Source organism: Cynoglossus semilaevis, chromosome 14, assembly GCF_000523025.1.
Source record: "Cynoglossus semilaevis isolate Cse_v1.0 chromosome 14, Cse_v1.0, whole genome shotgun sequence".
NCBI lineage: Eukaryota > Metazoa > Chordata > Actinopteri > Pleuronectiformes > Cynoglossidae > Cynoglossus > Cynoglossus semilaevis.
This window is the reverse complement of record NC_024320.1, coordinates 10,525,192-10,543,012: the sequence shown is the minus strand read 5'-3', so window position 1 is coordinate 10,543,012 and position 17,821 is coordinate 10,525,192. Positions and strand designations below refer to the sequence as shown.

The 17,821-nt window shown below is 39.6% G+C and overlaps 1 protein-coding gene across 1 annotated transcript in view; it reads left to right on the top strand.

Annotated features, from left to right (window-relative positions):
* stk11ip (serine/threonine kinase 11 interacting protein) overlaps positions 1 to 17,821 on the top strand; it is a 35,808-nt gene that overhangs the window by 15,930 nt on the left and 2,057 nt on the right. Inside the window, 6 exon segments of the mRNA XM_025062592.1 lie at positions 2,467 to 2,576; positions 3,237 to 3,334; positions 5,780 to 5,961; positions 13,789 to 13,873; positions 15,175 to 15,257; positions 16,720 to 16,946. Coding sequence (XP_024918360.1) covers positions 2,467 to 2,576; positions 3,237 to 3,334; positions 5,780 to 5,961; positions 13,789 to 13,873; positions 15,175 to 15,257; positions 16,720 to 16,946 — 785 coding nt within the window.

Genomic DNA, 17,821 nt, shown 5'->3' with positions numbered 1-17,821 from the left:
TATTTTCTCTTATCCCCATTCTTCCATGATGCAAAAACATGTCTTCATCTACGCCCTAACCTCAGCCGTGAACCACTTAACCCTGCTTTGAGAAACATGTTTTTCTCTTTTTCATTTTCTGTGATACTGTATCATATTCTAGTACAGAGTCCTGCAGGTGACGACACTGTCCATAAGACAGAGTAGGAGGTGGTGGAGGAGAAGATATTGAGGTTTTTATTGTGAATGAGCAACATGGACAGGATTAGAAATAACCATTTGAGGACAGCTGAGGTTTTTAACCGTTTGGAGGAAAAAAAGGTTATTAAGGCGCATTTGAGGCCAGAGGAAAGAGGAGAACTCATGGGAGTAGTGAAAAGGGGCATGAGGAGGGCTGGCAAGGGATAAGAAGAGATCAAGTGGCGTTATCTACACTGGTGACACCTCAGGGGCACAAAGAGTGAGGAGAAACCAAAGGGGGAGGACATTAAAAAAAATGAGGCACTGTAATAAAGAAGGTAAACCATCACACTGAGAGAAGAAGAAGAATCAACAGCAGATTAACTTCTGGTCATTCTCCATTCAAAGTTCTTGAAGAAAAGAATCTGGTTACATAGTTCTAAACAAAAAGGTTGTTTCTGTAAATGATAATATCCCTACAAGACACTCACTCTCAAGAAGAAAACACCTGAGAACAATAGGTTACGGATGAAGGCAAATAAAGGAAGGACTAGGGGAAAAAAATACAATTGTCTTCTTAAAGAAAAATAAAATTCTTATAGCAATTTTATTACATTTAAATGATAAAGATGGGGTGTGGGGGGGAACAGGGTAATTGTCTTAAGAAGAATAAGGTTTTCTGAAACTCAGTGAAGAGTCAAAATCCTTCTTTTTTAGAAAACCTCAACGGGGAGGAGACCATTCCACTGAAAAATATAATCTTTCTGAAGAAGAATATTTTCTCTAAATGTAATCTGTAAACTTTAGAGCGAGTTTTACAGATAAATCATGAAGGTGAAATTGGTCCTGAATGAAAGAGGTGGTACTGGTAATTTGGTTGTTGGAAGTTGTGTCTTTACTTGGTGTAAGTTGCTTTACATGTGTATTAGGATTTTTTAAGACTTTGAGTGAGGCGAGCAGAAAAAGTGAGAATCAGTTTAACTCACAGTTAAAATCAGCATGAATTCAAAGCCTCTGCTTTGAGTTATTTGTAACAAAATTGGAAATCCTCTTATTCACTTCATGAACAACCCCACCCCAAACCACAAAGTTTCTGGAAGACTGATTCAAGTGCACATAAGCACTGAGTGTGACAACACTTGGTGACAACACTTCCTTGCGTGAGGGCTGATGAAGTTCTTTGTCACGCTGCAGTTGTCTACTCACACTCTTAACCTTTTCAACAACACTGTCTGGAGGTTTAAAGCAGTTTTAACTCTGCACTTTCTTTCAACTAGAGACAAACAGGCTGCTATTGCCACACAGTTCAATACCATGTCACTTTCAATTAGTTAAAACCATTCATCAGCAGTGGAATGGCCTCTGTTTCCCTTCAATGGGGGATTTAGAGCTTAAAAATGCCTCTGTGCGTGAGGGCTGTTCGCTGATACCGCAGTCTGCTGCAATAAAAATTCACTAAACTTTCATTAAGGTTTTTACTGCTGCCAGGAAAATGTGGACAGTATCAATAACCAAAATCATTTGAGGAAATTAAAGTAGCCAAAGTAAGGATTTGTTCATTTTTGGAGTGTTTTAGGTCTAATTTACGAGGACAGCTTTCTGCATAATCCCTTGTCCACAACTGCCTTTTTATGATTTACCCTAAAAATAGGACAAAGGTGAATTGTTCCTTATAGTACAACTCCTGTAAACATCAAATATGTCTGTACATAAACACATTCAGCTGAATTTACGTCCTGATTTTTTGGGCTGTATTAAGGCCACACTGATGATGTTCATCATTGGAAAACGGTATTATCCTGACACAATGACACGTTTTGGTATTTCTTTACTGAAGTAGTGAAAGAAACTCTGCTCTGTCTGTTGAACTGCTGAAACAAGTATCTAAACAGACAGATAGAGGTGGATGTCCAGCAGGGGAGTGGCATTTGTAGCAGCCAGGTAAATAATTCTATAAACGTTCTTCAGATGTTGTAATGTGTCTTTGTGAATCTGAAGAAAGTTTGGATGCATACACTTAGTACATATTTGAGGAAGTTGGGAGTGGCAGGGAAGTATGTGACAGTGGTACAGTATATGTACTGTACAAGGAAACATTGAAGAGGTGTACATTTGAAGTGACCAATCGATTCGTGGTTTGATGTTTAGAACTGCACTGAAGAAAGATGGTTAAATCACTGGTTATTGAAGAAAGAGGAAATAAAATGACAACAGAAATGATTGTAGTTTTTGTTACACAGGTGTAAACCTGAGGCCTTAGGTCAACACATATAGGTTTTAATACAGTTTGCCTTTTATTTTCTCCAGATGATGTGGACCTGCTCTCCCAGGCCTGTGAGGCAGTGGACCATCGGCTGAAGCTTTTTCTGGACGTGGAGGTTTTTGAGGAGGAAGAGGAGTTTCACTCTTTTGTTAAGGTGAGGTCAGAGTTTGGTACTTTGGTAACAGTTTTTTAGTGAAAAGGAATTGCTGTGCAGTACAGACAGAATCCCAAGGCTTTTTAATAGATTGTCATGGTTTTTGAAAATGAAACGGACCTTTTCTTTTGTCCAGCTTATGCAGTGCAGCCTTTTTTGGCTACTGTTTTGTGTGTGAGTGCGGTTTCCTCCCTGATGCCAGAACCATTCCAGCCCTAATGAGTAGCGACAACTTTAAGACTAATGGCACTTGCTTCTGTGGCTTCAACTCTGTTGGCCGAGTTATATTAAGTCAGTAACCCCCACCAGGAGCCCAGTGAACCATTCCCTGGTCTTTCCCTTCACCCCTGCCTCCCACTGTCACTCAACATTCTTGTAGACCTCCTTAAATATCTCAAGAGCTCCTTAACATCAGCAGACTGGTGTTTTTTTTTTATGTTGGACCCCTGGGTTAAGAGTGAAAAAGGATGGAGCAAAGCTTGGCTGGGAACAGGAGATCTTCATCCACTTGAATGATGTTTGTGAGTTCCACAGACCTCCATGTGTTGGCATTACCAGAAAAGCTAGAAGCACAGGAGAAAATAAAAGTGAAGGGGATTTCTTGACAATGATTTTTTTAAAATGACATGTAGATTCAAATTTTCTTGTGTGTGTTTTTAGATGTCTGCTGTCAAATTTGGGGAACCAGGCGAGGTTCCCTCCCTGCTTGTGGTGTCTAATCAGAGGATCTATTTCCTGGAGATGATGTCTGAGAACCAGTAAGTGGAACAGAAAAGTAATTCTTTTTCAAATACAATTAATTCAAGGTTTCTGAAGGGAATGGAAAGAATAAACCAACTGATTAAAGCACAACAGTGAGCTTACTCTGTCTGAGCTACACTATGACAAGTAAGTGTTTCTGACCAGACTGAGCAAACATACAAAAGAAAACCTGCTTTATGTGTATTTCTACACTAGGGACAAAAAATAATATGAAAGATTCTGTAGTATTTTTTCACATCGAAATGTTCCAATTTCCACATGTAGGACTTTCAGGGAGTGCAGGAACATTATGAATAAAATGGTAGTAATAGGGATGCACAAGTACAATACGATTGGTAACGTGAGCCAATCCAGCAACCCAAAACTTTATATAGCTTTTCACCTCAACCAGCTGTGCACCAGCCGTTATTATGTGTTATTATGCTTCATTTTCAGTAAAGGGTCCATACTGTATGTCAAACTCAAGGGCTGTGGGCGGAGTAGCCACCTCCTTTTTTGTGGCCTAACAGATCTTACCATGCATATACCACAAAACGATATACTTTGTGTACCACAAAAACCTTGACGATGGATTGATAATGAGAACATGTTGGTTTCAAAAACAATAGAGACAAATAAAGAGTTCAAGAGTTCTCTTTCACAGTTATTGTCTTTACCTTCTAATCATTTAATCAAATCCAGCGATTCAAAAGAGGGCGCCACAGAGCGGTCAACATGATAATGACTTGACAGTGTGTAGCACCACACCTTCTCAGTGAATGTGGATAATATTGCAAATAGTGCAGGTTTCTGGGTCACATCTTGAGAACACACTCTAAAGTATCTGTTGACAGTGGAGTAGTTCCCCGATGCTGCTGGTCCTAGCCCCATTCTTTTGTATTTCTGTTCTTATCTTCTTACATCACGTGATTAAAAACAAGTTACATTTCCTCCTGATCTATAGCCCTTATTGTTGTGATGTGTGAAAAAAGTGACCACATTCTGACTTTAATGTTGCTTTTACACACAAAGAAAAACAACTAGTTTTTTGGTCTTTGACGTGACCTAACAGCTGAGTCTCTGACAGATAAGTCACCATAGCTTTAGGAATTCTGCCTTTAAAAAAATTCCAAGTACATATAGTAATACCTTTAGATTTTAATTCATCTCATTGCGATGGTAAACGGGCTCAGGGCTATTACTCATGACAGTAAAAATGCATGTCATTAACCTTTATCAAAATCAGTGGAGAAAATGTACGGCGACTCCTCTGTAGCACAGATGCATTCACATCCTTTAGCCGTTTAAGGCAAGTTGTTTTAAAAAGGTCTCAAATGGTCCATGACATACCAGGCAGTCAGTGTAACAGATACGATAAGTTAAAGTTGGTAAGAAGTTAAAAAGACCTTTTGAGTTTGTTTTAGGATAAAGCTTGTGTAATTCACCAGACGTTAAATTCAACCTCTCCAGCTCGATACACTCCTTTCACCCTTCAGGTAAAATGATCCAAAATGAAGTTTTAGTGTGTTGTTTACAGAAACATGAACTAAACAAGATTTCTTAAAAATAACATTTTATAGAAGTAGATGTCTGCATTTTTGTTGTTCAGGTTTGAATCCACCAGCTGCCAGGTGCTCTGAGCATGGCACTGTCCCCACACACTGCTCCCCGGGCTCTTAAAGCAAATAAATAAAAATAATAAATTTGAACTATATTGATTCCAGTATTTAGGAAATTCCTGTTAACAGCAGATATGCTGTTAACAGGCGACCCCAAGCAGGCGCCAAACATGTGGTTCCTCTGGGTATTGAACCCAGGACTCTCTGCTCTCAGCTTCTGAGGCAGGCATGCTAAATGCTACACTACGACTGCCCATTGCTCATCTTGGTGATGGGTTAAAAGCATGGAACCGACTGCCCATTGCTCACCTGGGTGATGGGTTAAAAGCAGAGGTCAGATTTCGTTGTATCCCCATGTTACAATGACAATACAGAATATGATAATTTTCTAATGCAACTTACAAATAGATGGAATTGGACAGAAATAAAGCACAAACAGCTACAGGTTAAAGTCCAGGCTAGCCAAATTGTAGCCTTTACAGAACTGAGCTGCAAAAATTAAATAAATTAAAAAAAATAATTTTCATAACCAAAAGGCTACTAAAACACCAAAATGTTACCCACAAATCACAAAAATTAAGTACTATGTACTAACAAACAAAAGTGGACATTTAATTAAAAAACTTGAATTCGGCACAATAAACAAAATTGGAAATAAACTGTTAAAGACGAGTCAAAAATAGCCCCAAAAATGATAACGTAAATAACATTTAATACACATCCCTGGTGGAGATCCAAAATTCTGCCGTATAACTCCTCCCTTTGTTTTAAGTTTTCATTTCTTATCCTGATGGTCAGTTGTGTTTGATTCTTTTTTTAACACCTCACACCATTTTCTTCCAGCAGAGGCCAACTCTCCGACTGGCTGCAGAAGAGAGACAGCCATCCAATCCTGGAGCTCAGCTACCTGGAGGTGGGGCTGGGCTCTCAGTGCATCCACATGGAGTTTGGAGATGGAGGTGTGGCCTACACCCTCCTCGTGAGGGACAGCGTTCGCTGCAAGCGCTTTTTTGGCTCGTTGACAGGTAAGAGAATGAATCATTGCCAAATAAGAGCAAAGTAGAAAGTGTTTTTTTTTACCTAACATATGGAAAAACCCATAAAGGAAAGCTTTACGTCATTCCTACAGTTCCTACAGTCCTGAAATAGAAGGTTATTTATCCTGTTCTGTTGCTACTCATTAGTTTCACTACTTCACTCACCACGGACACAAAAGAAGGAACCATAAACTAATTTAGAATAAAAAGAAAACTTTTAGAAGACTGTTGATTCCCTGAGGTCATGGAACAGTGTGTTCTGCTCACAGACTGCAGAAACTCAGCCCACTCCGCCTCTCCTCCACTAATACTATACCATATGTGCATTATATGACGCACGTTTCTGCACTGCGTGTAGATTCATGCACATCCTGCCTATGTCCAACTTGTCTGCAAGGCAGGACCAGCGGCTGAGAGGAAGGAAAAAATAGTTTTATTAGATAGGGGCTGCTGCTCTGGTGAGGAATGTCTGGAAAAATATGGAAAATTGATTTGACGATTTCCAGCCCCCATATTCTGTTTGGAGAAAACAGGGACTTGGCATGCACAGGAAAGTGTTTGCTCCTTACGTCTGACTTATGTTAGTCCAGTATCCCGGCTCCTTATTTAAACCTAATAATCTCCAATGTCACACTACAATTACTGTCACATTATCCCTCTTTTCACAGGACAACATACTTGACAAAGGGAGGGAAAAAAAATCCACATCCTTTTAATCCTCACCAAACACAGTCATAGTCATGTTATTTATGGAAAACCCTTTGTGGCCTTTTCTTTGGACCTCACTTGTTAAAATTGTCTTTCATCTGTGCTTCGTATTCTCTGTTTCTTTTATTCAACGAAGTGAAATTAAAAACATTTCCATGACAACCCCAGACCTGCACGACAATAGCAAAGACACATTAGCGGTGTCTAACCTTTTGTAAATTTTTTAATTTTTCAGCTGATAAATTAATTTGTTTAATTAGTAAAGTAATCAAAATTCAGATTTGACAGATTTCTGTAAAATCCTTACCTTTAAATAACTTTTCTTTGCTAGAAAAACATGTCAAAAAACAAACATTGAAAATTTTTTTATATAAATAAAACAAATCTACTTCTCTACAGTTCCTCTATATACATGTGTTTAATGGAAACAAATCTGCTACTGTGGATAAGCGGCACTCCAAGTTAGATATTTTAAAATTGCATCAAATAAACTGCACTGAATATTAGCCACAGCTCAGGTTGCTCTGTATAATAGAGTGTATTTATATTTTAAAATATATATTGTGTTGAGCAGCAGAGTATTGGGAATAAAAAAAATGAGTGCTCCTTTATTAGAAATACATGGCTTGATTTTTCTGTTGATGAAATGCAGTTTCATGCTGCCTGATGTACAAGCACAGCATTGACGCTGTTTTTTTAAAGCCTTCCATTCATGGAGTCTGCGTTGACCCAATGACGGTCAACTCTTCGTTCGACTTTTTCTGATTTCCTTCACCGTAAATCTTACGTTTACAACGAGCGAACAAGTTCTCAATATGGTCACGGTCATGTGAGAAAGGGGGCCGTCCCATCATTCTTTTATCTTTAGGGGCCTTTGCTGGCTGGCCATGCATTGGAGTACTTGGGTGGATCCAATAGATCATGGTCTTGTTGAAGGAGGACGGCTGTCCTCCTGTACCACTGCCTGGAGAATGTGTCTCTGGCATAAGAAAAGGTCCAATCAGCTCATCTGTGACAACACTGGCCATACCAGTCCCCCCTAGAGTTCTGTCCCCATCACTGATCCAGCCCCAGGCCCATCCTTCGGTCGTCGTGAGTCGCTCTAATCTCTTCTAATTCTCCTCTAGTTAGAAAACATTTCATCTTATGTGTCCTGATCAGTGATTGTATGGGTTTCAGCCTTCTTTACCTTGGCCATGTCTCTGAGCACTGAACACTATGTACTTTCCTGGTAACTTGCAGTTCTGGAATATGACATCACTGCAGGAGATTGAGTTCCTTTTGGATTCATGTTTGAATATTTTGCCTGAGGAAAACAAGCTGCCTAATAATTATGCACACCTTTATATAAGGTGTTGATCTCTTTAGACCACACCCTCCCACTTTACACATCAAGACACACCAGCTGATGTGCTTAAGTACGATAACCATTCAAATATCTGCAGCAGTGTTTTGGAATATCAAACCGTGGCGATCTGTCTTTTGATTATAACTGGAACAATTAGTGACCTCTGTTATAGAGGATTATGGACTGTAATTAAAAGAAAAACTTGCCTCTGTTCTGACCTTTAAAGAGCAGGCCCAGACGTTTGGACATGGCTGTTTTAGGAAGAGGTGAATGTGATGCTGAAGTAAATGAATGAATTGGAAACATGGCTGTTCCACGAACCTGTCCTCCAAGAAAACTTTTGGGGTACATTTGTCACTTTTTCCATCACATGTTTTCTTCTTTTCATCTCCGGCCCTTCTAAGCCTCTCGCTCTCCCACGCTCTGTTTCTTCTGAGAAACGACTTCTTTCCCTTTTTCTCCACTTATTTATTTACTGCTTTATTCTTCATGGTTGGAAATAATTCCAGATTTCTTTCGCAAAGACCACAGGGTTTGTCCAGAAAGACAGAACAGACCAGGCAACGTCTGTTAACTTGAGTTTACCTTCCAAGAGCATCCTGACGGAAAAAAGTGCCTGGGAGTCCGTGCCAGATGCCATACCTGCGAATAACGGGGCATCTTTTCTGAATAAATTGCAGTAATTATGTTTAGATTTTCTGGAAATTGACCACAAGACAGCTGTTTTAATACCTTGCCTGGACAATTAGACTTAATCCTAACCAAAACAAACCCCGCCTGTCGCCTAAAGCTGGCTCCCATCACATGGACAAAAGTTAAAAACCACAGCTGGAATGAGGGATGGATGAAGACTGGCTCAGGGAAAAAAAGAAGGGATGTGGTCATGACTGGGACGCTGTTTCTGGAGCTGAAAATCTCCTTTCTTCTCAATGATTCTCAAACAACTTAATAGGAACATTAAGGAGAGGACACGTGACCTCTGAAATCTTCCTGATCTCCTGTTCTAATCTTTGCAGTGTTGGTTTCTCTCAATGGAAAACAGACGTGTCAACAGTCTGGTCCCCGGGCCAATATTGGCACTCGAACAGGTTTTTTTGTGGCCCAAAGTTTTCTTCCTAAAATACAGTATATGTTTTTTATGGCCAACTGGCAGATGTATTTGCTTTGTTAGCAGGACATAAAATATACAGCAAATACGTTTCAGAGTAGTTAGCAGTTAGTATAAATCATTTAATTATTTACGAATAGTGAGCTTTTTTTTCTGCCAACTTCTCTATATTTTTCCCCACAAATATTTCTACCAGTTATTTTTTTAGATAATTTTACCTACTTTTATTTTTGGTCAAATGTGGCTGTTGCAGGCAATTTTATTATTAAAAAATATATATATTTATCTTACTTTTTGCTCACTATTAACCCAACATTTACATTCTTTCTTTTGTCATTTTTAATTTCTGTTCCATTTATATTTCAAGACTTATTTAAAATTCTCACGGCCATTTTACTTTTTTTTTTAACAAATAATACTTAATTTTTTAATTCTGTTAATTTACTATTCTACGGATGTGTATTTCACTTAAATTCAAATTTATTCATTAAAAAAAAAATTCTTATCAAATCTGGACTTTCTTTATCAACACTGTTTTTGAGTAACAACAGTCTGTGATTTCCAGTGACATTCTTATAAAGTAATACACCTGTGGAATTAAGAAAAGTAGTTTTCAACTATTCACTTGTAGACAGAGTTTGGTTTCATGACAAAACCATCAGGAGCAGAGGCAGCCAAGGTGTCTGGCGCTAGAAACATGAGAAGCCGAGGTACAGGGCACCAGAATCAAAAGTGTTTTTTCCCCTTCAAATGTGGCTCACTGACAAACACCTTCACACTCGACAAATGATTGGAGGCCTGGATGGCACCTCATTCACTGCTGATCAGTTTAGACATTCACTTTTTCTTCTCAGCACCGTGTGAGGCTTCATCCAGACCGCTGCACATTTTTTCCCCACCAAAGTCGAGCTATTTGCCTCTTTTTCTCCAAAACAAAGCTCAGTGTTATGACTAAGCCTTTTTATGTTTGTTTTAATAAGAGCTGAAATATTAAGTTACCTTTTTTAGTCCAAACACCAACACTTTAGAATGATTTCCCCAACCTCGTAACCTTTCAACAGTTCAGCAGTTAAACTTTTACACGACCAAATATTGGTTTTGTCTTTTATGAAACCAAACTGTTTCTGAACATGGACGTTCAAAGTATCAACCGTCCAGTGAAAGTTTTTGGAATTGCTTTGTCTTGCACGCTAATGTCTTCCAGTGTTTGTGCCGACCTCGTTCACATCATTGGAGTGAATATGAAAACATGGAGTCAGTAAAGCAACAAAACATGGATGGATGTTTATGACTCATCTGTCGTCTCATGTGAGGCCAGTTATTAAAGTCCAAATCATCTGTAGCGTTTTGGTGGCTGTGAAACCAGACAAAAACATGATGACTACACAGATGCTTTCAGGAGCCTGCTCTCCTTACGTTGATCTAAGAAATCTTTTGGTGGTCCTTGTTGATAACTTTAGCTAACTCTTCCTCTCTTGTGCATTAGTCACTTGTGGAGATACAAGCACTGTATTGTATTGAATTAAAATTATTATTTTATATCACGCCCAGCCTGCTTCAGACAGGTTTCACTTTTAATTTAGGAAAATGTTAATCTTAATCATTAATCTTAATTAATTGTCATCATCATTATTAATCAAGTTCATGATTAATTGTGATTGGGCCACATTTCCTCGAATTAATCAGAATATAAATTGTACTCATCCACCAGCCCTAGACACACACGATGATATCAAACAAGAACTAAAATGTATTTATAACAGTTTTCTCTACCTATCCTGCATTTAGTTTCTAAAACACTAGTGTTCCCACTGAAGAAATCCATCTTTGTAGAATTTCTTTTGCGGACGTCTTTCTCACTAGGTCACAACCTGCTTCTCTGCCTTGTTTAGGAACTGAAATCCAGTTACTTTAAAATGTTCTTTCCGTTGTGGAGAATAAAATGAGTTGGAACTGGAACCTCTGTGGCAGCGCTCCAGTCATTTTCACTGGTCTTCACTCAGGCTTGGTTAAAATGTGATGTTTGTTCTGTTTTCAAAACTGAGAGTTGAAAAACATAGCACAATGGTTTCCGTATATTCTTTGTGAGATTTAAATTCAGTGGTAGGCTGTGGTGATTGTTCAGCAGTTTTGAAGTTTAAATCGTTGTTGTTATCTATAGAAGTGAGGAGAACACACACCGGGCCTTTTGTTCTCGTTGCTTATTCCTCTAATCACATCATGACCCAGGAAAACAAATCTCTTGACCTGAAGTGGTATTTTAACCTTTAGGTCAACGACCACTGTGTTTGTCTATGGCTTGGGCTTAAAATAGGAAAATTAAATCATGTTGACTGCACATTGTAAAAACAGTGTCTCCTGAGTCCAAGTTGTAGGACTGTATTAAATGGCACCTAAGAAACCCTCCACTTTCCTTGAGAACCATACTATAGAATGCATAGGTGATGTGTAGATAATCCCAGCCTTCTCCTCCGTCTTTTTCCTCCTCCTCAGCGCTGATCTAAATCCTTTTTTAAAGAACCATTCTATTCTGAGCTGCCTGCTTAGCCGCACTCTGCCCCGCACCGTTGTCACACTCTGTGACACGCCACAACCCAAGACTGTGAGCGTGACCCAGCGTATTGTATCCCCAAAATTTTCCCACCCACTTATTCTATGGGACTGAAATGTTACACCTGCAACCAGAGACCATTTGGCCTTTTTATGAAGACTAGCAGCAGAGGAAGAATCAGTTTCAGATTGAGCGTGGCTTTTGTCCACGGACCTTCTTTCTTTCTGGGTCTGGGTGTGACATTTTTAGGCTACTGTGTCTTCCCTTTGGATTCTTTACGACTTTGAAGGCAGGGCCCTGGCTTCCTGCCGAGGTCACGTGGTCCATTTAATTACCACCTTCCCCGCACATGTTTGCTCTCGCCGATAAACTTTTACAACGCCAGAGCCTTCAACTGTGACTGTGCCGGTTCATCGAAGACGAACTGCCTCCATTCAGCTCCACACAGCTGTTCTTCTTTCCAGCTGTTTGAACAAGCTGAGGGCTGTAAACTCAGAGTGCTGCTCAGACGTGACGCATCACTTTCTCAATCAGAACAAGACTTTTACTTTCACCTCTGTAGACCAAAGGATGGGCTGATGCAGCTCTTTTCATTGGCTGATGATGTGTTTTGTTCTTCCACTGTACCATCGACTGAAAAGATTGTACAACAAATGAGTCATGAAATATTCTTTTGGTTGAAATACAGGACAATACCGTTACCAAGGAAGACAGTATAGATAAATACTAAGATACAATTACTTGCCGCAACAATACAGATTTACAAATTGCACAAACTTTTGTGTTTTCAATGAATTATTTTATAACTTATTGTCTGGCAACTTGATGAACAAAACGTAGATGATTGTTCTTCCAACACAGTTCAAAGTTGGAAAAGTCTTAAGAACCACTGAAAATCTTCTCTGATTCTGGGATGTTTCCTCCTCAGAGGATCACTGGTTTCCTGGTTGGTTAAAAAATGGCATCTACTGAAGCAGAGGATTGGGCGTTCCATGGTTGGACTGACTTTTTCTTCCTCTCAGTTCAAAAACAGTTCAGATCCGTTACATTTTGCTTCCTAATTTTCCCACTTTTCCTTCATTCGGCTGTCCCCTTCAGGGCTCAGCACAGTCTCCCATCTGCCTCCATGTACATTTCCACAGTTTTCCTCATTTTTATAATTGTAGTGGTCTCTGTACTGGCTGTGGAGAGCATGTTCACCAGAGTGGGTGGGACCACAGTATATGCTGGGCTGCTGGCCACCACTTTTAATCGTCGAGTGTATGGTATTTCAGTTCATTTGCGGAACAAGCTCATGCTTCAAAAGACACGTCTGTTTGGCTGCTGTAGGAACCTGTTGGCACACAAGACTACCTCCTGGAAGCACACCCCCCGCCTGCAGAACACATAAAAAGCTTATTCTAAGGCGAGGAAAAACAAATGAGTCTTTTAGTTTTAAGCGATTATACACCTACACAAATGCACTTATGGGAAGTATTTTCAAATTCTGCCAATTAGACTCTTCTAAATGTTTACGCACTGGACCTGTTAAAAATCACACAGGCCTAGACTTCAAAGTCCTGCCATTGTGGAAAGAACCGTAATTGTGTCTGAGTCTAATTTTGTTTTTTTGAGTCACTGCCTATAACAGTGGTGTCCAACATGCAAACTGCTCCTACTGTGATATTATAAGTGGCCCATGGATATACTGCATTTCAACACATTTGTGTGTAACAAATGTAACATTTATATGTTATAATATACAAAGAGACAAGGCCCCAGTTGAAGCAAGTTACGTACACTAATAATAGCCAAAACTGCTTTGTGTGTGTAAGAGAAAAAAGGGTGAGAATTTAGCACTAAATTGGCTATTATTATAAAACAGTATAAAAAACTGAAATTATAGTACAAACTGTCAAAAGGACTCATCTAACATAATTTAGTCATACATTTGCACCAGGTGTCTTATTTTGTCCTAGTTGTAAAACGATTTGCTAAAATAAAAGTGTAAATCACTGGAGTGTTTGACAGGTGAATTAAATGCAGAGATGACTTTTCCTCAGGGGGGTAAGTAGTAAACATAACCTTTGTCTTATTTTTCTTTCTTTCTTCTTTGTTTAGAAATAGTGCGTGAAATGGCTCACAAATCAGACAGCAAGCTAAAGTCCATCTCCACAACCAGACTCAACCCTCAGCATCACCTCTGGTAGGTTCCACTCTCACTGTTACCACAGAGAAACTGTACCGCGCGTCATGTCAACGGATGCCGAGAAAGATGTGGTTCTGCCTGTGGTAAAGGCTTGCAACATACAGGGAGCTAATGATGCTGCTGGAATTCTGAAACTGCACATTACTGACACAGCTTTATCTGGTTACAATGAGTGTTATTTTCTTCACTAAATTAGCTGCTAAGCCACATCTTAATTTGTTGTGCAACAAATCCTGGGAGAGTGTGTATCATGTTGTGTATTTTATTATCACCTCATTTAGCTTTTCTTTACACCTCCTTGTGTATGTTTTGCTCAGTTAAACGAAAGACGGTGGCGTTCCCTGAATTTGTTTTTTTTTTGTACAAACACGTGTTAGCCAAATGTTTTGACAGTCGATCCCAGGAAATAAAACGAGAAAACAACTCAGCCTCAGCCAATGAGCCTTGAGCGGTGTTCTGGATGCTGTTAAGTTCATGACAAACTCAGATGATGCATGAATGAGAAAAAAAATTGAATGTGTAGTGTTTTAGTCCAGCAGTGGACAAGTGACATTTGCAGCACTTTGATTCACACTTCCTCTGGACTCCCAGAATTCAGCTATTGGCCGTATTTAAGGTTTTTTGGACATTTTATGTGTGCTGAGAAACAATCTCCAGAGGCTTTTTTGAAGTGTCATTGAAGTTATTGCTTGGACCCTGACTGTACAGATGTGATGAATGATATCTGGATGTCCTTAGGAAACAAAGGCCTGTAAGATTTCTCACATGCCTTCGCAAAATGAGTGAGATTAACATGCTGCCGCCATGTGTTCGCTAACAAGCAGAAATCGAAACATGTATCGGATTATCTTTAAACCGTATTTGTAAAAACAAAAACAATAATGTGAGGGATGATCACTGGTGTCGCTAATGCAAGGTTCAAGCTTAACAATGGCCAAAAGAAAAACATATTAGAGCAGAGCCTTGATGTGTTGTGAGGCGGCAAACCACAGTCTCTGACTTCACTTCACCAGTGTTTGTACAACTCCAGTCCCGTCAGCTATTATTATGTCAATTATCCCCTTTGCACCACAGTGGCTGTGAAATTTGCTGTGCGATGTTGAAGCGATTCATTCAGAGACAGCGCAGCAGCACCTGCCGGCCGCTAACCGCCACCGCCAACCTCATGGTGTTACCTTTCTACGGAGAGCGATGAAGCACCAGCCACTTCACAAATGATAGATGTCGGTGTTTGCGAGTGTGTAATAATGTGATCATGCAACATTGTGTCAACATTTTCTTTCTCTTTGATGCGTTAGGCCTCTGGTGTGTGAAGACATCCAGGCAGATGTGGAGGACGGGCAGCTGCAGTTTTTCTACATTTTGGCTTTTGTGCTTCAAGGTGACTCATTTTTTTCCACATGCTCCCTTGAGTTTTTAGGATTTTTCTTTCTCCTTTTTTTTCAAAAAAAAATGGAATGTTGATTAAATTTGTTCATGAGCTTGGACATTGTGTGTCCCAGCGACGGAATAGGAAGTAGAAGTAGAAGATTCTGTTGCTATTTTGTTTTCCTTCCAAAATGCACAACAGAGATTCTTTCTGTTCTTATTTAAAGGTCAAGGTCAGAGACATGAAATGGTTAAACGGGTTTTTGTTTTTTGGGGGGATGGAGGGTGTTACCCTCTCGTTCTGCTACATCTATGAGAACTAGCGTCTAGACTTTGGTAGTACACTTACCAAAGTTAATGATGCTGTGAAAAATGACTGGGGTATGTCTGGGGTAATATTTTTGGGTTGAAGCCAAATAACTCAAAGTTAAGGCATGTGCACATAACCAGCACAAATGTCTTCACCCAACAGACCGTGCCTGTTTACGAACAAAACTGCTGAGTCAAAACAATTCCAAAGGTCTCGAGTCAACGTTGCCCAAATAATGGTTTTCTGGGGTTGAGTCTTAAGCATGTGGCGCTGCCAATTTCCGCACTTGTGGCTATAAAAACAGGGATCTGGATTTTTTTTTTTTTTTGGTTTCTAAATTCCTAGTAAAGATTCATGAGTCACCAAAAAAAGTAATTGATTCAGAAAGAAAGGAGAAATTCACAGAAGTCCCTTGGGGGATATGTAATAAACTTTTTTGATGTGTTTGCCATCAGTGCTCAGGCCCTACAAAACCTCAGAAGAGGAGCTGAGGTATAATTCTTGGAAGACGTATGAGAAATAACAATGAGAAACAGTTTATTTGTTTCAAATAAAAGCAAATTATTGAAAGGAAGTGAATGTGATTTGTGGAGAGCTGCTTTACAAGGCACCTGGTCTCCAGGTTCAACGGTCCGTACCTTTAAAAAAAAACAGTATAAAAGCCTGCGTTGAGCCCTTTTTCAGCAGCATGTGGCAGTACATGTGTACCAGTACTACGACATATCCACCTCTCTCCACTCCTTCTCTGTAGTACAACAGGATAAGTTAATGCCAATGTAGCTGCAGGCTACACTCAGCTGTGCGTGTTCATGGAATGTCAGGTGCTGTGATTGCAGCATGTCTGGATCTGTCTCTTCTCTTCTGTCTGTACCTTTGGAAAAGGAGCTTTTGAAATGTAACAACTGACACTGAAGTTTGCATCAGTTTAGAATAGCAGAACTACATGAGTGCTGGTGGTAGAGAAGAGTAAACATGACGTGAATGCAAGGACAACTTTTGGAATTTTGTTTGGAAAAATGTTTTTTGCCTATAGACAGATCTACTTGTTGTTTCACGACATTTCCACAACAACACCAAAAAGTGTTCAGTGATACCTAAATTTAAACTATGAAAACAACAACAAGTCCAAAACTTTGATTTTTTTAATTTTCCCTTTCTTCCTCAGAGGACATTTGGACACCACTGACCGTCCTGGCCACACGGGAAACCCTCTACCTTCTCAAGGAGGACAACCAGTGGACAAAGAGCCCCAGGGTGTCCACAGACACTGACAGCACAGGATCGTGCAGTGGAGCTGTCACTGTTTTGGAAACGCTGCCGATCAGCTGCGTGAGCTCCGTCCACCTGTGGCCTTCAGATCCACACAGGATAGAGATCAGTCTTTATGATGAGGTTGGTCATCATTTAATGTGGACGTTTCTTTTCTATAGAAATGGCAGCATAAAACCAGAATATCCTCATTGAAGTTTGTCCTGAAGGTCTCTGACAATCAAGTATTAAACCCAACACAGTTGGTTATTTTGATCTTTTATTGGGAAAAATAACAAGTTGTAACAGTTTGTAGCACACTATAACAGACAGTGTTTCCACTAGGGTTGGCTCGAACCAAACATCGGAAAAAGCGCTCAACCTAACTTGTTGCACGACATGTCGTAAACAAGGACACTATCGCCCCAGCAATAGCAGCCCACGGCATTCTGAAGGAGAAAAGAAGGGATCAGATTGATATTGGCATCAATGGATACTCCAAGTTGTATTATCAGTATCAGACAAGTTGTATGGAGCCGTCCCTAGTTTCCAGTGGTAGCAGGTGTATGTGTGAAGGGAGTTCATCGGTCTAAACAAAACACAAGAAGGTGCATCATTGATAATATAATATGTTAGTATAAATATTAGGTAAATATGTATTCATGTTATTTCAGGTATTGGCTTCTTGGTGATTTTTTTCTAAATGCAGCCTTTTCTAGGGTGGCAGTTTTGGAGCCTTCTGCTGACTCATTGTTAGGCGTTTCCTGTTTGTTTGGGGGTTTTTTTTACTAATTTTTGCTAAAGTTAGTTTGTGGGTTCACTGGTGCAGGAAAAATGTGACCGAAAAGCCCTGAAAAGAGGAGTGGAAGGAAGTGATTGTTTTTCAAAATAAAATACCATGCAGATAAACTAATGAAAATGTATATTTTCTGTTTTTGTCCCAGTACCAAACGATCCACAGCCACAGGACCCCTGCTATAGACAATTTAAAAAATACAGAACACTTTTTGTATTGTTGT